The 22,342-nt window shown below is 35.3% G+C and overlaps 1 protein-coding gene across 1 annotated transcript; it reads left to right on the top strand.

Annotated features, from left to right (window-relative positions):
- Positions 1-20,530: 20,530 nt before the first annotated feature.
- On the top strand, positions 20,531-21,776 carry LOC110111256 (protein MONOCULM 1-like). Its single transcript, XM_028697542.1, has one exon. It carries the CDS (start codon positions 20,531-20,533, stop codon positions 21,722-21,724), a length of 1,194 nt encoding a protein of 397 aa, XP_028553375.1. The 3' UTR covers positions 21,725-21,776.
- The last annotated feature ends 566 nt before the right edge of the window (positions 21,777-22,342 follow it).

Genomic DNA, 22,342 nt, shown 5'->3' with positions numbered 1-22,342 from the left:
TGTAAAAAACCTCAAGCTTGGCATTCATGAGGTTCCTCAAAACATAATCAAGTTCATCGACTTCAGCATCTCTCCTAGACAGAGAGAATGGCATCGAGTCGATTTATTTGACCGGTTCAACCAATCAAACCCACCTCCTATCTATTATTTTGTTATATTATTTCGTAGCTGAGTGTGTGAACTTGTATGTAGCCGAGCTGCCTATATAAATAGCTATCCTTTGTAAAAAAGGGGTAGAGAAGATAATAAAGATTTGGATATTAGTCTTTGGGTTATGTATCCTCAGTAAATCAAGTGGTGTTGCCCACCCAAGAAGCTAGTTCTTAGGTTTTGTTTGAGCTGTCGGTTCCTGTAGTTCGTGTCTCTTTCCACCGCTCGTTTCTTCCTCCTGTCTAGCTTCATTAATGGCACTGGATAGGTCTATCCGGACCGGTTCAGCCAACCAAACCCACCTCCTCTCTATTATTTTGTTATATTATTTTGTAGCATAGTGTGTGACATTGTCTTTAGCTAATCTGTCTATATAAACAACTAGCCTTTGTAATACAAGGGTAGAGAAGATAACAAAGATTTGGAGATTAGTTTTGGGTTATTTATCCTGAGTAAAACAAGTGGTTTTTCCATCCAAGAAGCAATTCATGGGGTTTGTTTGAGCAACCGGTTCTTATAGCTTGTGTCTCTTTCTATTGCCTGTTTCTCCCTCCTGTCTGGCGTCACTAATTTTACAACCATGTTTTTCTTTGATGATGGTAAATGTGCTATTGAATAGAGCATTGATGATAGTGATGATGAGGTGATATTGAATTTGTTTGGTTCACGTAATGATCATACATTAACATATTAATCTTTTGAGCGGTTATTTTAAAGATTATAGACTATTTTGGGATTTTAGTATGTTTTGTGAATACCATAATGTTGGTATTAAAATATTTTCATCAGGTATTTTGAGTATACGCTTTATATTAATTATTTATAAAATATAAAATTGCTTCCATGCATGTCAAGTCCGATTTTTAACGATTTTGTTGTGTCTCTTTATTAGTGTCAGGTCGTGTTTGTGTCTCGTGCCATTGTCCATAAGAATTTCCTGCGTGAATCCGCATATTGAAAGTCAAATTTTAAGTTAACTAGACTCTTTAGACTTCGGATTTGTTTTGTTCATCTCTTTGGATCCATTTAAGCTATATTAGGCTTCATTTGGGACAACTTTCTTAATACTTTTTAAAGCTGGGTTTTAGCAAAAAAAAAAAAAATTGAACTAAAAAATCTTTAGAAAATAGTAAGAAAGCTATCCCAAACAAAGTCTTAGTTTCTACCAATACTTTCATTGATAAAATATTGTCTATTATAATTCATCATTCTACTTGAACACATGACTCCTCAGAATGAGAACTTTCATGCATCATATAGTCCAAATGTGCTCGTGACAGCTTTCTACTTCTCTTCATAATTTCAACTGCCTTTTATGCACGTTGATGTGGAACTAATCGTTACCAATTCAGTTTTTTCTATTTTTAATCTCTGCCATAGATTACTGAATATTTCTCATGTGTTGATCTTTGACTATTCTTTCCATCCAGAAAATTGTGGCATTGTGGCTTCTGCTGCTCATGCTTTTTTGACTGTCAGAGGACACTACAGAATGTGCAGTCCGGCCTTAGATTAGATGCTGAAGTTTTCCACACTGAAAAGTGTTACCACAATCCTCCCCTAGTCTCATCTGGTGAGGAGGAAATCTGCCTGTTACAAACTGTAGACATGAAAAGTTTTATTTTGCTAATACTACTAATTCTTCAAGTGGATCTCAACTTATAATTCTCTCAAGTAGATAGAATTATTCTCCCTCTCCTTCTGTTACTTCCAGAGGGCACTTGCAGAATGTTCTGTCTGGCCTTTAGATTAGATGCTGAAGTTTTCTACAATGAACTACTATTGCTTATGAACGGATAACCTCAATCATTTTTGAGAATATGGCTTCTCAGTTCTCAGGGAGTATATCAAGTTCACATATTGAGATAGAAACCTTAGAGATGTGCAGTGCCTCATCTCTGAAATATCTTCAATCCCTTTTAGTACTATTGGTGAGATGAAAAATGACCGTTTGATTTGAAAAATATTGTCCCATCCGATGGCAATCATTTTCAGAAAGATCAAAAAGAGATTGAAATTCGTGAGCTAATAACTGTGCATCAAATTATTGGTTTCATTGTTTCAATCATTCTTAATTTCAGGTTTTCCTTCTCTTTTCCCCTTAGATTCCACTTTTCATGTTTGAGATATCTTATGGTGGTAAAGTGTCTGCTAATATGATAGGGTATTTAGGCACAATAGTGATATTTTAGGCCTTTGTTGTCCTTTGTTGGTAAGGTGGTTGTGGAAGAGTTTTCTATCATATTAACCCCACTTCTCCGCATTATATGCAATGATAAAGCTTAAAGCTCCAAATTGATCAATTATGTTTCCTTTGGTACTTTTTTTTTTCAAGCTTAATTTTTAAAATGTTTTGAAGTTTTTTATTAAAAAATTTAGCCCTCACATGAACTTTGCATGACTTTGAGACCTAGCTTGGACTTGTCGATGTCTTCACCTGTGAGATCTCATGCGATTATCTTGTTTTAGTTTTTGTTGAGGGCTTTAAGAATTTCTGTAATAGCGAAGTACAAAGTAGATAAAGACAAATGAGGAAGCTTTGAGGCCAACGGAAGAAATTGGCACGTGTGAAGGGCAACAAGATTGATGACGAATGGATAACATGACAAAGAGTGCTGACACCAGACAGGATGGGTCGACAACTCCTCGTCAATGTTCTGGTGACCGTGGACGAGCAAGTCTACAAGAACTCCTTCTTGGGAGAGGGATCACCACCTGAAATCCTTCAGAATATAGAAAACCAAAAAGAGTAAAACTACTCAAATATTATTCATTTCAACAAACTACTCTATTACAATAAAAAACTACCTATTTATAGACAATTAAAGCAACACAAAACGCTACATGCCATAAAAGAAAGCACTACTTCTATACAGTCATATATCTACCAATTAGAATTAAAACTAGACTGAAGTTAAAACAGGATTGATCAGCTCAGGTCCAGCATCAGGCGAGGTGATGGGGTGATGGAAAATGTAATGGGAGGTGCTATTTTTAGATGTTATGCATTTAACTAATCCAAAAATCTGTCATGTCCACTCCAATCCTTTTAGTGCTACTCTTTCCCCACTCCTTCCTTCCCCAGCTGCATTAGCACACCATGCTTCTCAGGTCTCAATCACCTAAATTCAGAGCATCATAGCATAAGATTAATATATAATCTATGATCTTTATAATGTGCCAATAATACAAAGCAAAGAGCAATAACATTTAATTTTAATACCATTAGAGGACAAAGGAATCATGGGGCTGCAACCTCCTTCAGCAAGAAGACGAGGGATATCGAATCTTCTTATCTTTGTATGCTAGTCTTTGTTCTTTTGTTTGTATTTTAAGAAGGATTATATAATGGTTAATGGCAATAAACTATTAGAGAATAATTCACTAAAATAAAGGGTGGTCAAACAGATCTCTTTCTAAAGAGCAAAGCCATGGCAACTCAGATCTCAACTAAATGGAAAAAAAAATAAAATTCTCAGCAACAGTTGCAAAGCTTATGAGTGATTGAGAAAAAGAGAAATTGGGTGCTTTAGTTGAAATGTCAGTTGAAGAATCATTCTTCATGTCGTAGCAGAAGTCCCCACACATGATAGTGCTCACATACCTGAAATTACGGATCATTCAGTCCATATTATTCCTTAAAAGGAGAAGGTAGCAAGAATTTTTTTTTTGCTACAAATAATCATATAGAAAATAGGACACCTCAAATATGGCCTCTTATGTTTATTTAAGACTTCGTTTGGGACTGCTTACTGTATCTTAAAACAGCTTTCTGGTGCAAAATTTTTACTAAAAAACTGCTTTAAGAATAAGTAAGAAAGCTGTCTCAAATGAACCTAAGTATGGCCTCATATCTTTATATACAAATACCTTGCATAGTTTGGCTATGAGGATACTGATTCGAGGCAATATTTCATTGATTACTATAGGGGAATTGAGGACATGCTTCCTCTCTTATGGTTTAGTTACTCATTCCATATTATAAATCAGCTCGTTATAACATGAGAAGAGAATTTCAATTGTTGGTATAGAGTAGCTCGACATTCTTATTGAAGGGAGATTATTCCCAACAAAAAATGGAGAATTATTTTGTGATATTTATTGGGTCATACGATTAAATGGTACATTTAATAGCACTTTCAAGAAGTAATCCAAACACTCTAGAATCTAGATTTAGGCTTTGTTTGTGATAGCTTCTTACTGCTTCTTAAAGCAATTTTTTAGTACAAAATTTTAATATTTGTACTAAAAAGCTGCTTTAAGAAGCAGGAAAAAAGCCATTCCTAAATGAAACCTTAATGTTTATTTCATAAGGTTAGTTGACTCATTTGTGATTTGATGATAAAAAAAATATGCAATGTTATTTAAAAATTTGCTAAGTAATTTCCCTAATTCAATTGTCAATAAAGTTGTGGAGATGACCACTATAAGAAAACATATCAATTTGGAGCATTTATTACTTGGAGAAATACTGCGCTACTTAATTTTTTACTCAAAAAAAAAAAATGATGCAATGGCAGCTCATGTGGATTAATTTGCCACATAATCACACCTTCTACTATTGATTTCAAAATATTTGAATGATGTTATTTTTATATATTTTATAAATATTTTTACTTGTGTTTTTTTTTTTGGGTCAAAGTATCTTATTATCTTGCATTCTTGTTTGTTAATCCAATGACTAGAATAAAGTACATTATTTTGTAAATCATCTCCAATTTGATCCTAATTATCGAAGAGCCAACTAAGATTTAGGTGAAAAAGATAAATAATCATAATTTTCTTATATGATTGAAGAATCATTTAAATCACAAAAAAATAATTTGGGTGTTTGATTGACACTTTAGAAAGTTAGCAATTTGCGTGGCGGACTTTGCGATTGAAAAACGTTTCTCTTAAGTTGCGGCGGATTTGTGACAAAAATTCGCATCATTTATTTTGTGACGGATTTTCGGCATCAAATTCGTCGCAAGTCACAAATCCATCACAAACACCTCTATCTAAATCAACTTCTTGAGCATTTCTTTCATTCGTTCGTTCTCGTTTTGTTCATTTGAGCTGTGCTTACAGCATTCCTTCGATGGTTTTCCTTGTGCCATCATCTCCTTCGATGACGTTCCTTTAATTCCTCATTGTTCTTCATCACACTCTCTCATCATTCTTCATCTTTGCAGCCGCCATCTCCCCTCTCACCGCAAGTTGTCGCCTCCTTCGACAAAGTTCCTTCATGTTTACTCCTTCGATGGCGTTTCTTCCAGTCACCTCCTTGACGACAACCCTTCTTGTCGCATCCGTCGTTCTCCTTGGACACTTCCTTGCCCCTGTCTCTTTCCATGATTTTCTTCCTATAGCATTTGTTCGGCTCTCATTTAGACGGTAATCTTCCTTCCAGTTTATAACTCTATTGTTCATACTCTAGGGTTATTTAGGAGATGCATGGAGATTATTCATAGTTTAAGGCTTTCTGTGTTATAGAAAAGTTTCCCTCAAACTTTAAAAAAAATTCTAGAAGATTGTGGTGAAACCTGTAATGCTTTATGGTGTAGAATTTTGGCCACTAAAAGAGAAGCATAATAATTAAGTGTTGCAGGGAGATGCTTAGGTGGATTAGTGGCTTTACTCTTAGAGTATATTGTTCATGGTGATGATGTAATGGATGAAGATATTATTAGTAGAACTCATATTGGATGGTTGAAATGGAAAAATGCTTCAGGCTTATTGTTTAATACATAAGTTCCCCTCAAACTTAAGGGAAATTTTTTAATAATGGTGGTGAGATCTGCAATGCTTTATGGTGTAGAATGTTGGTCATTAAAAGAGAAGCATAATATTAGATTAAGTGTTACATAGATGAGGATAGGTGGATAAGTGGCTTTACTCTTAGAGTCTATTGTTCACAGTGATTGTGTAATATATAGAGTTATTATTAGCAGAATTCATGTTGGATGGTTGAAATGGAGGAATGCATCGGCTTATTGTGTGATAGATAAGTTCATTCCTCTCAAACTTAAGGAAAAATTCCAAAAAATGGTGGTGAGACCAGCAATGCTTTATGGTATAGAATGTTGGCCATTAAAAGAGAAACATAATATTAAGTTAAGTGTTGTATATATGAAGATGCTTAGGTGGATGAGTGGCTTTACTCTTAGAGTCTATTGCTCATGGTGATGGTGTAATGGATGGAGATATTATTAGCAGAATTCGTGTTGGATAGTTGAAATGGAGGAATGCATTGGGCTTATTGTGTGATAGATAAATTCCCCTAAAAATTAAGGAAAAATTCTAAAAAATTGCTATATATAAGACTTATAATCCACCTTCCCCCAAATCTTCGCAGGAATTACATGCTACTTATGCCTATCCGCCATATGTTATGTCATTTTACTACCAACCACCCCCTCAGGCCTATGCAGTTGGATCTTCCACCCCGACTTTAGTTGGGCCTTCCACATAGGCTATCACAACACCAACTGTAGATCGATGGGCACATGTTGATTCAGCTTGAACGTGACACATATGTAAATGTGTATGTTTTATATTAACTTTATCTCTTAGAGAAAAGGGAAATAATCTAAATCTAATAGAATCATCATTTGCACCATTATACTTAAATATTACAGAAATTTCTAAGAAGCTGGCTAAATGTAAATCTTGATCTTCTACAACAATTCACTCAAATTGAGAGTTTTGAACCATTTGAATATAGCTGATTTTAATTCAAAATTATTAGCTTGGATTGTAGGTATATTTATGCTCCGATGGATTTCATTTACTAAAGAGTTTGCATAATTTTTAAGAGGTCTAGAATAATTTGGCTCTAACTCTGGTTTAGTCATGTTCAAAATCTTTTTAGTTTTCCTAATTTTAGAAAGGGTTCTATAAATTTTAAGAAAAAATAATTAAATTTCCTTTCTATGTCTATAAAATATGCAACATAAATAAACAAATAATCAAAGTAATTAAAAAATGTTAGTATGTCTAACTATAGAATTAATTCAATAATATAGTCAAAATTTTGCAACAACTGATATACTTCCCCAGCAACGGTGCCAAAAACTTGATGGGGCTATGGAGTAACCTATAAAATTGTAAAATAATTTAGGGCTTTATCAATCCCTAATAATGAGTAGGTTTTCCTTGATATAAAAAAAATTATAAAAACTCCACTTAATATACCCAAGTATATGTAACAAATCAAGTAATATAGTGATAGAGTAGGGTATAAATCCCACGAGAAAGATATGTTCACTTACAAATACTAGTACTATCGACTAAAATTATAAGAATTATCCTACTCAATAAAAATGAATGTTGTGGAGATTTAATCACTTAAATACAATTTGATTGATTAATATAAATAATATATTTTTTCTAATGAATCTCTTTTAATTTTGATGCTACTCCAAACATATACATCCCTCGATCTCTGTCGAGCTTGTAAGAACAAAGGGTGTCCATCGACTTCCTGCATGCAATTATATCATTTTTTTGAGAATTTAGTACATTTTGTACTTATACTTATGTATGATGTATACTAATTCAATATTCCTAATTATGCATACTTCCCTCCATGAGGCTCCATATTACACCTAATTTTAACTGCACATATGACCACTATGTGCATTAAATTAAGATATGGTAATATTAAAAATATCTTTTTAATTGTTTAAGGAATAAGAAAACTCATTAGTACTACATATAATATTCATATCATCAATCCAAAATTAAAGAATTTAGTTAGACATGGAGTAAAATTGAAACAAACTTATTTTCATTAATAACATTATATAAAGAAAATACAATAGATAGATATCACCAGAATGATTCAATGGATCTCCTCTACACTCCTTTTTACTTACAGAGATTCTTCCACAAACATAAGCCAAACACTCTAATGATTGTATGAAATACTTCCCTATATTCTCTTAGTTGTCAACCTAAGGGAAATTCAGAAAAGCACTCTGAATTGTACTAAAATTATCTAAGTGACTGAACTCTCTTACAAATATAACATGATGACTATTTATTGGAAAACATAAAGTAGGCATCTAGCCCTGCGACACTTGAAAGATTGCCACCACTGTGCCCAACAAATGAACTAATGCCAATGTGCTACTGTTTTGACTTCACTGTGACGCTTGCTGACGTGGATCAGTTACTTAGTGAATAGTCATGTCGTTTGACTGACATGATGTGTTCTTGGGAAGTTACAATATGATATGCCAAGACATTGTTGACTTTGGAATGTTACGGTGCTGGAAGAGTAATTTTGGTATCGAGGCATTATAGATTGTGACGTTGTAGCGCTAGAAGATAGGTCGATCATATGGCATTGTGAAGTTGATATTTTGATGCTGCGGCACTGCCCGATAGAGAAGTCGGCGCCATAAAGTACTTTTTGTTGTGCTTTGGCGTTGTTCTTGAAGGCACAATAGCGTTGATTTGTCTAACACCGCGGCACTGGATGACACTTAAAATTTTGTGTCTTTTTTATATTTTTCCTGCACATTATAACTAAAATAATAAATTTTCAATGAAAATATAATACATATAATACACCTTATTTACATTTATCAACACCTCTAGTATTAAGATGAATAAATATTGTATGATTGGCAATGAATGATCCAAATTAAGCTTAATTGGGTTTAGAGTCTATATATAGGGTTTATTTTAAAGATTTTTATAGTGCTTTCTTAGGATTTTTATTATGATCACCCTGTGAATCATATTCTATGAAAATTTAACCTAAGATGCATTAGATTATAAGGAATCTAGAAAAAATATTTTCTTTGTAATTATTTCCTAGTTTTTATTTTACAAAATCAAATATTTACTATATAAATTCTTAATCTTTTCAAATGAATTAAGAAATTTCCTAAGCTCATTGACAGCTCAAGGAGACACCCTAGTAAGCCTATAATACTTTTCCTAAAGCATGGTGAGCTATAAATTGCATTGGGTTAATTTTCAGAGGCATAAATTCAATAATAAAGATAGTGTGAATTAAAATTAACAATTTACTTTAAAAAATTATAAACAAGAGTTCAGTAATTATTGTTCATAAAAAGATCATTAAAGTATATAAATAATAATCTAATTCAACCACAAAAACATAAATATATTTAAATAATATAGTAACTCATCCATTGAATATTGAACTAACAAAATAACTTCTAATCTTAATCACTTCTAATGATAACTAACACTTGGAAATAAATTTGAAGGAATAAACCTTTAAATGACATGTTTTTTTTTTTAAATTAGTAAAGTTCTATAGGCTCTTCTCGACCATGCATCTCTGCCTTGACATTAACGGCCAATTTTGAAGCTAATTAAAGCTTTCTGTTTCGTTTGGAATGACTTTCTTATTACTTTCTAAAACAACTTTCTAGTATAAAAATTTTTAGTTAAAAAAAAAATTTGGTACTAAATGACTACTTAAGAAAATAGTAAGAAAGGTCCCAAACAAAGCCTTAATGTATACAACAAAGAGATAACATAGAGCTACATATCCCAAACCAGTCATTTTAATTTTATAAAATATCATATAAACATTAAATTTGCTTAAATTTGCTTTAGATTTAATTTCTTTCAAGTCCCCTCAAAATCTTAGTTGATCATATTTTTAAATTAATCTCTAATCATGTAAGCATTCATAAACAAATAGGGAAAATGTTTTGGATGTTTTTGTAAACTTATATTTAGATTTATCTTTTCAAAATTTTTATGTTCACTTCTTTATTATATCATCTGCTAATTTATTAAACAACTTAAAATTTCATTATGCAGTTTGATAATTTTATATTAAAAAGTAATATTATATGACCAGTATGCCTAGATTAGACAAAGCTTATAATTCCTGCCATTATTGAATCCAAAAAGTCATGATCATGTCGTCCTCTCCAACCCTTCTGACACTATGGATGCCGCTCTTTCCCCTCTCCTTCCTTTCCCCACTGATTTAAGAGTTAAGACACGATGCTTCTCTAGTCCCATTCAGCTCAATTCAAAACATCTTAGACTTCATTTGGGACAGCTTTTTTTTTGCTTCTTAACATAACTTTTTAGTACAACGTACGATTAAAAAAAGTTGCTTTAAGAAACAATAAAAAAACGATCTCAATAACTTTAATTAGTAAACGTCTAATCTACGATCATTATCATGTGCCAATAATACAAAGCAAAGAGCAATCACATGTAATTTTTTAGTTCATAAGAGGACATGAGCCGAGGTGGTGGACACTATGATCATGGGGATGCAACCTCCATTAGTTAAAAGAGTAGCTAGGGATATCATTTTGGCCTTTGCTCTTTTGGTTGTACTTTAGGACGAAATAATATAGGATAGCTATGGCTAGCTAATGATAATATATTATTAAAGAATAAGCACTGAAATTAAAGAGAAATTATTCTGTGCAGAGGTAGGATGTAGAACATCATTCGGAGATCAATCATAATACATCACGTTAGCGGTACCGAGCGAAAGGGTGACGTAGCGCATGCTGATTGGTCTTCAAACGACGTTCGACGTCTACATAGAATAATTAATGGCAACGAAGGCCGGTCAAATTGATCCATTTTTAAAGAGCACAGCCATGGCCACTCAGATCTCAACTGAGAAGCAATTTATAAGAGTAGTGATGCTTTGTCCTGTAAGTTATTTTATTAAATGATCAAGAGATACTGATCAATTTAACTCCACTCAGTTGCGTAGCTTAGAAATTAAGAGAGAGAGCTTTCCACTCGGCCTTTGTGGCAAAAAAAATTATGAGGGCTTACTGTTCTTCACTCGCAAGAATGCCAAAAATATAAAAATGAAATAAATAAAGGACAAAAATCAGTGAGAATACATTGATAGGGAAGGTGGGTGCTGAATGGGGGCCTCAAGTGCTGCTGAGCTGCAGTGTCTTTCGTATAAGATATTGACTAAGTCCCATGAAGGTGCCTGCTTAAATGCCTTGGAGAGGTGAAATGGGACACAAATCTCCACACATAGTATCATCACATACATGAAATTATGAATCATGAAGTCCATAATATTCCTTTAATGAATTTCCACCCACTGTGCAATCATGCACTATACACCGAAATGAATGTGGAGTTAAATAGGACACATCATGCAAATGGGTTTTTTCATACTTGTCAGTAAAAAAATAGCTGAATTCAACTAACGCTCTCTCCTTCTCTTTTTTTTTTTTTTGGAAAAAGATAGATTTTATTTAATTGTAGGAAAATGAAAAATTAAAGAGCAAATGGAAGGAAAGGAACATGATCAAATGCTCAAGAATGAAATTAAAATAGACATTGTAACATCCTAGGGAATATTTAGTTTAATGTATCATATTAATGCATATAAAATTTATATATGAACCAAAATTAATGAAATTCATAAAAAAATCTAGTGTGTTTTTTTTTTAGATGTGTGTATTCACAATAATTATATTATGATCAATATGCATGTCATATAAGCATATAACACCTTTTAACAATTATTTCTTAAATTTCTAATTTTATCCAAATTACTCAAATTAGGAATTCCTGGGTGGCTCTAGAAAGAAAATTTTCAGCTTAAGGATGAGTTACTATGCCATCACCAGGATGGTGAGAAAGGAGTTTGTGGTACTCTGTCATCACAAGAAGGGTGAGAAAATAGTTCGTGATACTCTGTCATCACAAGGAGGACGAGAAAGAAGTTCAAGATTCTCTGCCTTTTTTAAGAGGGAGAAAAATGATTGAAGGTCCACTGCCATCATCATGAGGGTGATAAAGCTTTTGGCTCTCCGTCGTATTAGCTAGGTTTAGTAGAAGTGATTTGTGTAAGGACCTCTTACTGTGGGGGTAAAAGAAGAGACACTATAGTGATTGTAATAGTACTCGAAGAGGACTCTAGGGAGTGGACGTAGGTCATTGTTTGACTCACTACAGGAAATTTATGAATTACCGACAGTCCTGACCGGCGGTTATGTGACCGCTGGTACTAACGACGGTTTAACCGGCAGTTCGACCGCCGATATTTGCCGACAGTTTTTTAAATGACCACCGCTGGAATTAGCAGCGGTTAAATAACCGCCAGTTATTCTGCCTACATTAATTATTACTGGAGGTTTAAACTGTCGGTGTTAAGTGATTTCGTTTCGGCTGTCCAAACCGTCGGAATGTCACCGGAAAAAGCCTTAAAATAAGTCATCCTCAACCTTCCATTTCATTTGCTCACATCATCCTCTCTCTCTCCTGATAGTCGCCTCGTATCCTCCGCCCTCTCGAGCGATCGAGACGCTCTTCAGGCTGTCGGCAAGCTCCCTCCGGCCGAAGATCTCAATCCCACTGCAGCATCAAAGCAAGGTCGAAGATCTCTCCAACTCCTCCATGAATCTGTCGTCCGAGTCACATAGGTTTGCGTTTTTTGTTTTTATTTTTTTTTTTATTTTTACCCGTAGGAATTTTTATATAGTGTGCTCGTATAGAACACTTATATGGAGCTAAAGCAATTGTTCTATATGATCAAGATACATGTAGGAGACTTTTCTTTTTGGTGATTTAGCACATCTCATACACTTGAATGAGAAAGTCGTACCAACTGTTACTTGCAATAGTTTACAGGATATACGACACATTTATGAAAATATGAATCCCCTTAATTTAGGTAACTAACATGTATGTTATTGGGGGTACTTGCGCACTCATGACTTGCAATATGATTAATGCTTTTAATTTGTTATGGAGTGTTTAATTGAGATGATAATTATATATGTATTGAAGATATCCCACGTGGTGATTATTAATGTAATTGAATTTTCATATGAAAATAAATAATGTTTACTTTTACCATGCACCTTAAGATAATTATTACATGTATTTAGGTGTATTAATACTCATATTTTACTAACTTGTGAATACTCAAGGAATATAAAATAGGAGTTTCAAAATGACATCTTCACACATTTTAAACTTGGATCATAAGTTGATGGGGAAGACTAATGTACCTTCCCTATCCTTTAAGAAAAGGATCCCAAGCTACCCACAAATGTGCATTCCTTATCATTTAGAAAAGGGATATCCTAGGTTGGAGGGGCACGTAAATGATTTGAATTTCATATTATAAATAGAAGGGAATGCCTAGTTCATTTTTTATATTTCATTTTTGGAAGTAATGTTATTGGGGGTTTTAGCTGTGCACGAGTAACTTAGAAGCAAAGAGTGAAGGTTCTAGTTCATACTTGCTGGAGAGCAATTAATTCTCCAACAAGTTCACTATAAATATCTAGCATATTTGTTCAGATTTTTTATTCTCAAATTTTTACTCTTTTACATTTTAATTCCATTATAAATGCTTGGTGAAAACTGTTCTAAATGCTTCATTCTATTTATTAGAATATCATCATCATTGTTTTGATGTTTTGGTAAATTCGTTTTCTTTTGCATTAAGTGATAATTGTTACTTATTTTTCAAATATTGAAAAATTCAAAAATATCATATTTACTTTTTTGAAGTAAGTGGTTAGTTTTCTAAAATTCGTCAATTCACCTCTCTCTTGGTGTGTCTTGGGAGAAGTTCACTTAGGCTTAACATCCTTATCAAACTTTCAAAGATGTTGATTAAGGAGAAGTTGGGCTTCTAATATGTCAATGGGCTTAACATTCCCTTTGACATCACTTTGTATGATAAGATGATTTTTAATATTTCTAAAGATGGTGACTTCTGTTTTAAAGATGTTTGGAATTATATAAGAGATAGGTCTCCTGATCATAAAGTTTTTAATAGAATTTGGGCTTCTAATATTCCTACATCCTTTTTATTTTTAAATGGCGGCTTATTAAGAGCTTCATTCTTGTGGATGAGAGATTAACGACCAAATGTTTCAAAATGGTTTCTAAATGTCAATGTTCTTCGCAAGTTGTGACTATCAATCATGTTTTTTTTGGAGGGGCACATTGCTAGTAAGGTATGGATCTTTTTGGAGAAATCTTTGGGAGTTAATTTGGTTTCCAATGCTAATAATTGCTACTCCTTGTTAGTTCACTAGTTTTCCAATAGACCTGTTGGTCATATTGGTATTATTGTTCCTCTTGTTGTCTTTTAGATTTTATGGTTTGAGATGAACAATACCAATCATCTTGGCATTAAAATGAATATTTACATAATCATTTTCGGCCTTAAATTGAAAATTCATTAGATGGTTAATGCTACATTATTGATGTCTAAGCATTTTAATGGTGTTCCTTCTTGGACCAACTTTTTCCAGATTCTTTTTGAGAAGGATAGCACTAGACATATGTTTAGTGTTGTTTACTATATTAAATCGGCTTTTAACCTGTTTAAATTAAATATTGATGGGTCTCTTTCTAATGTTGGAGCAGGTTATGGGGGTATTATTAGGATTTTTAATGGTGATATGATCTTTGCTTTTGTTGCTAATGTCTGTAATGAAAATATGATTATTGTTGAGTCCATTGCTCTCTTACTTGGTCCTAAATTATGTTCTCAATTTAATATTCATAATATTCAGATTGAGTCTGATTCTTTAATTCTGGTAAACCTTATCAAGAGTAATTGATGTAATAATGCTTTTGTTTTCTATATGTTTAAGAATATTATGAACTATTTGAAGAATGTTGATTATATTATTTCTCATATTTCCAGAATTGGTTATTCATTTGTATATTGGTCGGTGAGAAAAGGTGTTCACCATGAATCTACTGAGCTGTATACTGATTTTACAAATTTGCATTTATTGAAAGGCATGTTGAGGGTGGATAAGTTTGGGTTTCTTTACTTCATGAACAAATGATGTCCAGCTATTGTATTTTGATCGATTATATTTTTCCTTTTACTCTTGGGCCTTCGGGTTGGTTTTGGCCCTCTGCTAATTCCTTTTGCTCATGTTTACTTCGGTGTGGATGGGTGGTGGTGTTGGTTTATGTCATATATTGTGGTTGTGTTGGTTGTGTCTCTTATCTTTCGTTTGTGTTTTATGGGTGTGGTGGCTTTTGTTTGCTATTTTTCTTGGATAAGTTTTGAGATTTTTTTTCTATCTTCTGGGTTGGCTAGCTGGTCGGGTTGACGACCTTTGTGTGTTCTGCTTCCATGGGTGGTTTGCCATTTGTGGGTAGGCTGTCAAGGTTCATTGATGGGTGCAGTATATCGTTTTCTTCTTTAGCGATATAGATACTAATTCTTTATATAAGGTTTTGCAGGTCTTTTGATTCTATTGCTATTTTGGTGGATTGGTTGGCTTTATTTCGGGCTTTGGTCATTATGTTGGTGGATTAGGATCTTTTTGTTGGTCTCCTTCGCTTGTTAGTTGGATATTCTCTGTTCATTTGTTTTATAGATGATCAGTGTTGAATTCATTAAAGATTTCATCGGGGCAATTTTTTTGAGGGTTGGCTTCATGCCTCCCTTTTGCTTTTTATTTTTCTATCTTACAATATAGATATGATCATTGGCTCATTAGGTTTATTTTCTTTTGATTATACTTTTTTGTGCTTTACATAGCATTTGATCCTTTAAGGACCTATAAATGTTTCCCTAATCAATGAGTAGGGCTTAACAAATAAAAAAAAAAACCCAATTTTTAATCAATGCTTATATTAGAAATTAGTACTATATTAATATTTTTTAGTGGAATGTTAATGGAGAATGTATTTTTTTTATTTTTTTTTAATTTTTAAATTTATTTGAGAATATTACCATAACAAAGAATTGCGCACAATTATTTTTAGTTTAATTGTTAACATGTATTATCATAATGTATTTCACTAGTGATATCATGATCAGCCTTTGATCTTAGCATATTTTAGGGGTGTCAAAATGGGTCAATGTGTTGGATTTGAGTCTAACTCAAATTGACCCGGGACTAAACGGGTTGATCCTAACCCAACCAGATTTTGCAAACGGGTTAAAAATTTTAACCCGGACCAGACCCGCGGGGTTACCAGGTTTAACTGACCCACACAGATTACTTGGTTGACTTGACCAGACCCATGAACATATAATAGCGGCCTCAGGCGAATTTTGTGGGCTCAGTAATGTGTTGGCAGGGGTCTTGTTAGCGAGTGCGAGTGTGGTGCTAAATGCGGGGCTAGGGGTGAGCGTGGGATTGTGGTCTACAGGTGAGCTTTGAGTGAGGCTGGCAGGGCGCGCCAAACTTCAGAGGCGGGATCGACTGGCCGGTCAAGCGACTCGTCCTGTGAGTCCGCAATAAGGCAAGTGTGGGGCTAGGGCCACTGAACTAACTGGTAGGGCACGCGTGGGCGACGGGGCGAGGATTGGGATTCACAAGCAAAGCAGGCGCGAGGCCAGGACTCAAGTCCACAGTGGGATCAGGGTCACCAAGGTCATTTTCGGGGTTTTGGGTTAACCCCAAACCGAACAAATTTTCAGACGGGTCAGAAATTTGAACCTGAACTCGACCCATTTTACAAACGGGTTGACCCGAACCTTAATAAAATTTCAAAGTAAAATAGCACATGATAAGGCTCCTTTGAAGATAAAAGAAAATAGCATAAGCATTAAGTGCAGTTTAATCCACTTTTTTTAGGGAGATAAATAGATTAATTTTCACTATGTATCCAGTGAGAGAGAGCTTAGTTTTCTATATTTATTATTGTCTTCTCTTTTCACTCTTTAGTGATGATTGGCTTATTCTGAAATTATCATAAGAGGATCTTTTCGTTATAATTTCAAGAAGGAAGCTCCTCTCTAAAATTTTTCCTTGGGACATTAGCTCAATGGGAGAAGAGAGAGCTCTTCAACCCCAAGCTAGAGGAATGGAACCGAGTGCAGTTTATATTGCAGGCTTCCTCATTGCTTTTTAAAGCAGAAAAAAAATTGTCCCAAACGAAACTTTAGAGTGCTAGAATCAAGGAGATAATTGGAACCATACTTTGTGCAAGGAAGAGCTTGACACACCATCAACAGCTTTAGCCTTACTTTAAATAATTTTATAACCATGTTTTTTAATTAATGTAAATATTGATTGTTTAACTAACACCACTTTTCTAATAATGAGATGAATTGAAAAAAATATAATTAAATAGACTTTTACTCAAGCTTATAATAAATACAATTACATTATTATTTTTCCATTGTTTAAAGTAAAAGTGAGAGTTGAGAGAATACAAACATAGACAAGTGGCTGAGAGCTTTTGGCTGTCGGCTCGAACAGCTTAAATATCTTAACATATTAAATTTTTGTAAACTATACTTTGATGCTCACATCTCTAGTAATATTAATATATATAATGTAAGAGTTTTAGAAAATGGAATGGGAGGGAACGGGCGTCCTTCAGTTCTGAAAGAAGCGGAGAAGTTTGGCTATGGAGGAGCTCGTTGCTTTAGGCCAATTCCATTTTCTTTTCATAATATAACACCATCATCTTCTTGCCACCTATTTGTTCTGAGTGTCTTTTCTTTTCCATCATTGAAATCCACTCAAACCTACTTTCAAAAAAAAAAAAAATCTATTTCCTTCACCATGCAGTTTCGTTTTCATGACATGATATCACTTAGTTTGGGCAAAGTGGGTTGCTGTAGAAGTAATGTGAAGAAGAACAGGTAATAAAGAGAGAGAAGGAGAAGCTGTCTGTGTTTGTAAGAGAGGAAGAGAAAGAGGGGAGCAAGACAACAAATGGCATGAGATTCTCCAAGGAAGGGTGGACTTTTGACAATGTCAAATCAGCAAATTTAATGTGACGGATGTAAAAATCAGCCAAAGTGAGCAGCTTTTTCCCCCTAAGCTTACTCCTCCTCCTAATCATCAAGGCAAGTTTTTGCCAATTCGTCCCTTCATCCAGGCTAATTGATCTCATTTGCCCCTCCTTGCCTTTTCTCTCCCCCTCGTTCTTTCACTTCATTGTTTTACTTTAATTGGTTTATTTGGAAGCTTGCTGCCTGTTCCCATTTACTTCCCTTTAACCTTTTCCTGACGCTTTTCAGAGCGGAGGGAAGGAGCAGAAGATTCCCTTGCAGTTTTTGGGATGGGAGCTCTCTGATCAATCTTCCTCTTCGTAAAAGATTGATACATAACTCATAAGTTATATCCAGGCATCTTTCCCTCCAAAGAATAAAGATATATATTCTGGTAATAAAATCTTTTACTTGTTATTCTTCATCATCATTAGGAATGCAGTGATCATTACAATTTCACAATGTTACAAAATATTTATATTACAAAGATAAAATATTATTGTTCATGTAATATTTTTTTTCAAAAGATCGAGGAATCAAGGAAGGGATCTTTGATCCAAAGGTGATGATGATTTGGTTCTGCAGCTTGATTATGTACTATTGATGAGTTGGTTTCCTCATATGGGGAGGAGGGTCTGAAACATTCCATCCATTGGGCAAATGGGCTCTCTTTCTTGGGCTTGTTATATTCCATTTGTTTCCTAATGGGCTGTGTAAAGATGCCATTCGATCATTGTGATGTGAATGAACAATACTGTGTTCATCTGCTCCAAACCTCCTCAATTTTATTTTGTTGCAGTTCTCTGCACAATACTGTATCTGTAAGTAAAAAAGAAGGCCTGAGAAGAAACGAGGAAGAGAGAGAGAGAGAGAGAGAGAGAGAGAGAGAGAGACCTTTGGTTTTTTTAAAAGAGAGAGGAATGGGGATTGCTTGTGCTAACAGTCTCTTTTGTACTGACAACAAGGGAAGGGGCTGCAAGGAAGTTATCTGAGAGCCATCAATGCAGATCCCACAAGGAGACAAAACAAAGGATGGTTGGAGTTGGGTGTGTGTAGTCTCTATTCATTCATTTAAAGCTTTGCGTGTTTAATTTTAGAGAGAGACACAGAAGAGGGAGGGAGGGAAGAGAAAATAACAATAATAGTTTTAATAAATCCAAATGCTTAAAATAAATTTAAACGGTCAAAACGGGGCCAAATCATAAGCAGTTCAACATATAATATTTTATAAGGAACAAACTATTTATTAATTATCACTATTCTTATAATGGGATTTATGTAAAAAAACAAATAAATTTCTATAATCGATAGGGGCATACAGACAAAAATCTTATTATAAAATCACTAATGATTATAGTTCTGACCCATAGTTTGTGAGGGATTCTAAATAAGAATTTTGTCTGAACATTCCCCAAAAGCTTACAAATGTATTTTTTTCCATATAATATATTACATGAAATTATCATATTCTATTGAATTCCAAATTGTTTATGAATAAAAAGAGAATCAAGAGCGTAAAAGAAAGATTTGTGTGCTAGGTTTATCCTTTAGATTACTATTCATAGATGGAGATAAAAATATAATTTTATAAATATATTATATTAAAGAAAATTAATTATTATATAATATAGCCTAATATTATATAATATAACCTCCTAGCTACCATTTTCTCAGTCATAGTTATACCTTTTAATCTGTATATTATTATTATGTATTGTTACAGAATTATGTATATTATTGTATGGAGAACAATTTTTATGAATAGTATGTATATAATCATAAAAAAATATACATAATTTCTTCTTGTGAGAGAGAGGAAAGAGGAGAGAGAGAGAGAGAGAGAGGGGAAAGAGAAGAGAGAGAGGCTGATAGTTCTTCGAACTGTTTCAGGCTCAGCAGGTGATTAACAAAAAGATATTTTCCTCTGGTGTATCTCTAAGTCATAGTTACAACTTTTAGTCACTCTTCCCGTGCACAAACTTCCACTTTATCTGTAGAGAGCTATCTAAATCATTCTCTGTTTCCTTAGTGCTAACTTTTCACACATCTGTAGCTCTCCATTCCCTTAGCAACTCAAAGTCCCCTCATGCCCAGGATACTACTAAGATTCCTCCCTCATCCTGGCTTATCCCTCTCCATCTTTCCTAAGCCGACAGCAAATCAGGTTTCATCCCAAAGACACTAGAGTCCATATGAAACAAGACAAGAAGAGCATATGTAATAGCCTTTATTATATCCCACTACGCATATAGAGAGGGTGTCTATGTTAATATTTTTTATCTATATGTTAGAACGTATTGTCATGTATTTTGTGCATAAATATCTATTAAAATAATCTACGACAATACATACATGACACATACAACTTACAAATAATCTGCTTACACACCCCACCATGGCCAATTCCCACAGAGAGAAAGAGAGAGAGAGAGAGAGAGAGCCATGGAGTTAGTGAGACGGAAATAGATAGAGAAAGGAGATTTGTGTGCAGTCCATCAACATAGAGAAGCAGCAGCCCCCCTCTCCCCACTGCTTCTTTGGCAGATGTTGTCCTTTCAAGTAAGCTTCATTTGCAGATGTTATATTAAAGTAAGAAAATGCAAACACTTCGTCCTCTTTCTTCTCTTTTTCATCACTTCTCAAGCCACTTATTCCTTCTCATCTCAACAGTTCTATCTAGCTACTGAAATGTTGAGCTCACTCAAATCACATGAAGAAGGTGAAGAAGACTCCCACCCCCACCACCTCCATCACCATCCCCCTTCCCCACGCTACCTCCTTCTCCGCTGCGCCGAACTGATCCACCGTGCTGACCATCCTGCTGCACGCCGCGCCGTCTCCCTCCTCTCCGCCACCACCTCTCCATTTGGCGACTCCACCGACCGTATCGCCCATCAATTCACACTCGCCCTGTCCCTCCGTCTCGACCGCCTTTCCCTCCTCCCTTCCCCCTCTCCCACAGAGTCCAGTGATGCCACACAATCCTCCTACCTCTCGCTCAACCAGATTACCCCTTTCCTCCGCTTTGCCCATCTTACAGCGAACCAAGCTATCCTCGAAGCCATAGAGGGTCACCGCCACATCCACATCCTTGACTTCGACACTTCCCATGGTCTCCAATGGCCCCCTTTCCTCCAAGCCATCGCTGACCGCTCCGACCCCTCCGATCCCCCCTCAATCCGCATCACAGGTACCGGCTCTGATCTCTCAGTTCTCCGCCGCACTGCCCTTCGACTACATTCCTTCGCCGCCTCCCTCCACCTTCCCTTCCAATTCCACCCACTCCTCGTCCCTCCTTCCACCACAGCATCCGCCACAAACACCGACATCAGTGGTGGCGCCACTGCCTTCCATCTTCGTCCAGGTGAGACACTAGCCGTTAACTGCGTCCTCTTCCTCAACAACCTCCTCAAATCCGATGGCTTCCGTGACGCTCATGCCTTCCTCCGATCAGTTCGCGCCCTCAACCCAGTGGTAGTGACCCTCGCAGAGCGTGAGGCGAGCCACAGCTCACCTATGTTCAAAGAGCGATTTGCAGAGGCCCTCGAGCACTACACGGCTGTGTTCGAGTCGTTGGAAGCTACACTGCCGCCCACGAGCGGGGAGCGGATGACGGTAGAGAGAGTATGGTTCGGGCGGGAGATTGCCGGAGTTGTATCAGGAGAAGACAAGCACGAACGGTTCGAACGGTGGGAGGAGATGATGAGGGCTGCTGGCTTCTTGCCAGTTCCACTGAGTGCCTTCGCCTTGTCACAGGCGAGGCTACTTCTTAGACTGCACTATCCAGCAGAAGGGTACAGACTTCAGGTGGTGAGGGGCTCCTGCTTCCTTGGTTGGAAAAGCAAGCCACTCTTCTCAGTTTCTTCTTGGCACTGCAATTAATGAATGCAAATATAATTAATATTTCTTTGCACTCTAAACTTATTCCTTATTATAATATTATAATAATAAATAAAGTTATTATGACAAGCGATCTTGGAAGCCCTAACCCTAACCCTAGTACTGGTGAACGTTGCATGGGGAATTTGGGGATAGGTGAATGGAAGAAAAATAAAAGAGAGGAAAGGATTGTCATAGTTTATTCAGTAGTGCTTACTCACTACTGAGATGTTTTTTAATGTCATTAATGTTCTATAGTAGTTGGTGCTAACTTCCTTAATTTGCTTTCTTGCTGTATAGTGCAAGCACTTATTTTAAAGGAAAGGTCCCCCCTTGAGTGCTTAGCTTCTCTCCTTTGCTCTATTTCCTGAAACTTTATATATGAAAGTTATTTAGCTACCTAGTGTTAGTTGCTCAACTTGCTCTTCACCTTTAAGGATTTCCATTTTAAATAAGTAATGCCCTAATGGACTGTGGCTGTAGCCTAATCAGGCAGAAGCTGTGCTTCAAGGTTTTAAATTATTCTATTATGGCAGAAGAGAGTTTTTCTATAGCCTGTTTTCATAGTTTTCTTTCTTGTTCAAGTGAGTTTGTGGTTGTTTAAAACTTTTTTTTTTCCAT

Source organism: Dendrobium catenatum, unplaced genomic scaffold (genome assembly GCF_001605985.2).
Source record: "Dendrobium catenatum unplaced genomic scaffold, ASM160598v2 fragScaff_scaffold_970, whole genome shotgun sequence".
NCBI classification, from domain to species: Eukaryota; Viridiplantae; Streptophyta; class Magnoliopsida; order Asparagales; family Orchidaceae; genus Dendrobium; species Dendrobium catenatum.
The sequence above is the reverse complement of the archived record's forward strand: the minus strand, read 5'-3'. Positions and strand labels throughout refer to the sequence as shown.